This window comes from Nematolebias whitei, chromosome 11 (genome assembly GCF_014905685.2).
Source record: "Nematolebias whitei isolate Nwh7 chromosome 11, NemWhi1, whole genome shotgun sequence".
In the NCBI taxonomy this organism is placed as follows: domain Eukaryota; kingdom Metazoa; phylum Chordata; class Actinopteri; order Cyprinodontiformes; family Rivulidae; genus Nematolebias; species Nematolebias whitei.
This window is the reverse complement of record NC_056508.1, coordinates 980,062-985,735: the sequence shown is the minus strand read 5'-3', so window position 1 is coordinate 985,735 and position 5,674 is coordinate 980,062. Positions and strand designations below refer to the sequence as shown.

General features: G+C 43.4%; 1 protein-coding gene across 1 annotated transcript in view; it reads right to left on the bottom strand.

Moving 5' to 3' along the window:
- Nucleotides 1–834: 834 nt before the first annotated feature.
- The window catches only part of LOC119416583 (laminin subunit alpha-5), a 61,077-nt gene continuing 56,237 nt past the window's right edge, over nt 835–5,674 (bottom strand). Inside the window, exons 8-9 of the mRNA XM_037683773.1 lie at nt 2,262–2,444; nt 835–959 (exon numbers count right to left, since the gene is read on the bottom strand). Of these exons, the coding sequence (XP_037539701.1) occupies nt 835–959; nt 2,262–2,444 (308 nt within the window). The remainder of the gene's footprint in view (nt 960–2,261; nt 2,445–5,674) is intronic.

Sequence of the window (5,674 nt, the reverse complement as noted above, 5' to 3'; positions counted from 1 at the left end):
CCAGTTTTTCCTCAATAGACATTAGAAAAGGGATTATTGATGAAATAATCCACCTCGTTTATGCTAATGTTGCTCGCCATCGTGTCAGTCTACACCAAGCCACGCCCACTTACACTCACACTCGAGGCACGTTCTTGCACGTCCATCCTCATTGGATGAATCCTGTGGCTGTGGGTGAGGGGGCGTGGCCAGACGTCTGTCAGTCAGGAACAGCAACAGAACGGGGCTGTCAGAATTTAGCCCTTTGGAACGACCCTGGGATTTTCACAAGGCGGTTTGACACCAGTTTTGATGTAAATTTAACAAAATGTGATGCATTATTTCTAAAATGTATTTTTAAGTTGCTATTTTTAAGTTGTTTATTTTAACATCTTTATTGTAAATGCCAAGAGGGAGTGCTTAGCCCTCTGAGCCCACTGATACCAGCCATCACTGGTTACATTTTATTGTTGGATGTAACTGGGACCCTGTGTACTAATTTTGTTCGAACGACAATAAAGAATCTCTGACTCTAACTTATTGCTCAACAACTGATTTTCTCCTGCCTCCTCCTCTTCCTTGTTCCAAAGACAATATATTGTTTTCTCATAACCTCTTTATGTCAGCAGTGTGCTCCCATAACAATGCACGTACCAACACTGACAATCACATTATACCTCTTGGCTCACCCTGGAACAACTCTCACTGACCATTTCAAGATGCAGCCATGCACCACAACAGGGCTATTCAACAAAACTGCTCAGGGGGCCACAGTCTCTGAAAGCCAGTATCTCATGGGCTGGACATCCAACAATTAAAGTCCATCCATCCATTATCGTTTACCCACTTTTTCCCCTAGAGGTAGAGGTAGAGATGACGAGAGCGGTGAGCAATGTCCAAGGATGCACTCGAGGACACTGTAAGAGGTCTGATAAGGATGGAATAATCAACCAGTTCCTCCGGTGAGATCTGTAAACATTCTTGAGGGATGTCGAGGAATGACCAGAGATAACGTCTATGGAAATCCAAGAGTCCTGAAATGATGACACAATGTTTATTCAGCTGGTTTCATCTGGCTGATCAGTTGGAAATTCCTCGACGGGACGGGGAGGGGGGGCAGAGTATCAGATTACATGGTCTCCAGGTGAATTCAGATAAGATGGCCTTCAAGGCCAGCTGAGGGAGCCAAATTCAGATAAACACAGTTGCTTTGGGGACAGGCAGAACTTAATGACATCTACCTTGAGTCTGTGTTGGCCCACTCGGGTTCCGAAATGTCCAAATGGCCACACAGATGGAATGTGACTGAGTAAAATCCTCGAGATCTGATCCATTCTGCCCAAAGCATTTGAGTCTGGGTACTCTAGGCATGAACCAAACCATCATAAAGGCAAGCAGCGTGATCGGGTCCAAATTTGCTGCCGACGACTTCCTTGTTTGTAGATAAATCAGCGACCAGCCAAATCCAAAAAGCAGGAACCAGTTATCATAAATCCAATTATAAATGTGTCTTTAAAATCCACAGATGGCAGCAGAGATAGACACATCATCAAGTCTTCCAAGTCGATGAGATATCCAGCTGCGTGTGTGCCAACAGGGCAAATCGCCTTGCCTAAAGCCTGTCTTCTCTTTGAAGCTATTTAAATAAACTTTATTTTTAAGCAATACAAAAACTACAAAAGCATAGTTTCCTCAACGGACCGGGGTGGCCGGTTTACATTTATATATGGTGGCAGCCATCTTGGGCAACTACATTTTTGAAAGTGACTTTTTTTCACCTAGATACAGCCACACACTGAAATGGAAGTCAGTTCCTCTCGTATTTTTCACGTTATCCAGCTCACAAGACAACCTCTACAGACGGAATTATGGAAGCTATTTCCAAGTCCCATTTTGCTCCACGATGGGGGACAAAAACAGGAAAACAGTATTGTGAATGCTGACTCATTGTTCACACAATAAAATACTACAACCTCACTACAGACATTTTGTGCATACTCAAAACTATCGTAGACCTATCATTGTCTGTAACGTATGTATAACGTGGAGCTTAAAGTGTTCCTAATGTGCTCATGCAAACAATGTAAAGAACTCAGTGAGAATGTCTTCCAGCACAAAGGCAACTTTAGTTTTATGTTTTATTAAAAATCAAAATATTTATAAAGTAAAAAAAAAAACAAGTTTGTGACTTTTTTACACGAGGAACTCAGCAATGAGACAAAACTGGTACAGGAGGATTAAAGAATTAAACAAGATTAAAATGAAATAAATTGAGTTCCTACCTGTGTTGTTGGCATCCATCAGAGCGTTGTTGATGTCATCACTAGTGGCGTTCGTGTCTCCATAAGTCTCTTGCCACTCATCCAGCTGCTTTTTAATGGGACGCAGTTGGTCAATGACACTGCTGACTGTGCTGTTTGCTGCACCTGTGACCTGCTTCACTTCATCAATATCCTGACTCACATCTGCTCAGGGCGATAGAACAAATATAAAACATCATCATCAAATACTTTTTTCTGCTTTTTTTAAACTCAAAGATCTGTAAAAGTTTACATAAAATTGAATCAGAGTCAGAGATTCTTTATTGTCATTCGCACCTCATGTGGTACATGTGGTGGAACGAAATTATGTACACAGGGTCCCAGTTACATCCAACAATAAAATGTATAATAAAAACAGTAATAACATCTAAGATATGAACTAAGAAAAACATCAACTAAATATACACTAAGCACTCATAACATAAAACATTGAACATCAGCACAAACATGAACATGAGTCTGTGAGCAGATGTGCACGCATGAACACATCAACATTGAAACAGATCAGCAGCAACATGAAACAGATCAGCAGCAACATAATGTGATTTTTCACAGTGATTCTCCTGGTTAGAGATTCATGAGTCTAACAGCCTCAGGGTAGAAGCTGTTCCTCAGTCTAGTGGTTCTACACTTAATGCTCCTCAACCTCCTTCCTGAGGGGAGTGGGGCAAAAAGTGTGTGTGCTGGGTGAGTGGGGTCCTTCATGATGCAGGTGGCCCTCTTCCTGCATCTGGAGGTGTAGATGTCTGTGATGGTGGGGAGACTGACTCCAACAGTCTTCTGTGCAGCCTTCACCACTCTCTGCAAAGCTTTTCTTTCTGCAGCTGTGCAGCCTCCATGCCACACGTTGATGCTGGAGCACAGGATGCTCTCCACTGCACACCTGTAGAAGGAGGTGAGGACTGAGCTTCCAGACCAGCTCGCCTCAGCCGCCTGAGGAAGTAGAGTCTCTGATGATCTTTCTTCATCAGGCTGGTGGTGTTGTTGCTCCAGCTGAGGTTGTTGTTCAGGTGCACACCCAAGTACTTGTAGCTGGAGACCACTTCCACCACAGATCCTCTTATGTTCGGGGGGGGAGTGAGTTTGTTCCTTCTGAAATCCACAATCATCTCCTTTGTCTTCTTCACATTGATGTGAAGGTTGTTCTTCCTGCACCAGCTCTCCAGGTGTTCCACCTCTTGCCTGTAGCTGGACTCATCATTGTTTGTGATGCATCCCACCACCGCTGTATCATCTGCAAACTTTACAATGTGACAGCCTGGATGGGTAGCTGCACAATCATACGTGAGCAGAGTAAACAGGAGGGGGCTCAACACACATCCCTGAATGATACTGTCTTTAAAAATCTCCAGTGTTAAGGTTTATACACTAAAACATTGATACACTGCAGTGTTCAATCACAGCGCAGTTTATGCTAACAAGGTGACAATTAATGCTGCCATCTTCGCAGGTGCTCTGTGAGCACCCTTAGTTTCTACCAGCATGACAGCAGACCAAAAATATCTGAGGAAAAGGCCTCATCTCAGCCAAGGAACACAGTCTTTTGTCATTGTTATAATTACCTGAACCCACGTTATGGCACATTAGCTCCTAAATCACTTAAAACCTGACCTTTTCAGCTTTTACCTGTCTTGCCTATTGTGTACACCACTGTAAAACTGTCCATACTTGAAAAGTCTTCAGCTGATCCAAAATGCTCCTGCCAGAGTCTTAACTGGAGTTACTGGGAGAGATCATATCTCTCCAGTTTTAGCTTCTCTCCATTGGCTCCCTGTCAAATCCAGAATAGAATTCAAAATCTTACTTCTAACCTACAAAGCTCTCAACAACCTAGCTCCATCTTATATTACAGATCTTATTGTTCCATATTTTCCTAACAGAGCACTTCACTCTCAGACTGCAGGTTTACTCGTGGTTCCTAGAGTTTACAAAAACAGAATGGGAGGAAGATCTTTCAGTTCTCAGGCTCCTCTCTGGTGGAACCAACTTCCAATCTCTGTCCGTGAGGCTGACACATTGTCCAGTTTTAAAACTAGGATTAAGACTTTCCTTTTTGATAAATCCTATAGTTAGAGTCGGCTTGGGTTTCCTGAGCTGTCCCTTAGTTCTGCTGCTATAGGCTTAGACTGCTGGAGGACAAACTGACCACACTTTTCACTCTGCTACTGTCTTTACTTACTCTGCTAAACTTTTTTTGTATTTGTAATTATTTTTTCTATCCTTAACATGTGTTTTTTTGTCTTTCAGGTACACCTGGACCTATTTCTGGACCTGGACCTATATCTGGACCTACCATTCTGTGTTCATCTGTCTCTCCTTCCTGTCCGCTCAAACCAGTCGGTCAAAGCAGATGGCCGCTTGTCAAGTCAAGTCACATCTATTTATATAGCACATTTAAAACGTTGGTTACGTACTGTAACCCCAGATTCTATGAGTATAAGCGTAGCCCTTTAAGGCTGTCGCTGATGGGTTTATCCCGTTATGCAGAGCATAAGCACTGAAAAAATTTAGTCCACGCCCACCTGCTGTGTGGGCCCCACCCGGTCCGTATAAATTACGTTAAGAGCGGGAAATCGGCTCCCAAAATAGCTTTTTCTTCAGCCATTTAGGAGCCAGTGAGGCCCGACGCTTAAAGGGCTACGCCTATATTCATAGAATCTGGGGTTACAGTACGTAACCAACGTTCTATGTCATATAGGCTTCGCCCTTTAAGGCTGTCGCTGATGGGTTAAGGGCGAAGCGGATGTGGTCCTCGCCTCACTGGGTCCATTCGAACACAGTAAGAAGCGGAAGCTTGCCCAAAAAACGTCTTGTCACTCAGCTCCCCGTGTGCATAACTACGCATCGCGTAATTATGTGCCATGCACAGACGCATGTTGTGTAGCTATGCGTTCTGACAAAGCATGAATGCCCCGGAAAACTTTCAACGGGAAGAAGAAGTTGAAAAGAGGGGGGGGGGGGGGGCATGAACCAACTGGTTCATGGCTGAACAGTATAAACAGATTAATGTCCATGAATTGATTATTGATCAAATGAACTGATTGGTAACAATAATCATGAACTGATTAGTGACAATAGAACCAAAATCACAGACACGACTTGTGACTGATAACAACATCTCACACTGTAATGTATGCAGACAGATGTGAGCTTAAACAGAGTTCCATGAGAACAATAATATTCATTCTGTTAGAGCACTAAGGACAGAATGTGTCATGGAACGAGCCGTTACATCACGTAGGTAAAAGCGAATAAATGAGCAGGGTGTTGACCATGCAGCCGCAGTGCAAATGTCCTGCATTGACATACCATTATGCAGAGCAGTCCAAGATGCGATACCCCTGGTCGAGTGTGCTTAGAGGTTGACAGGAGGC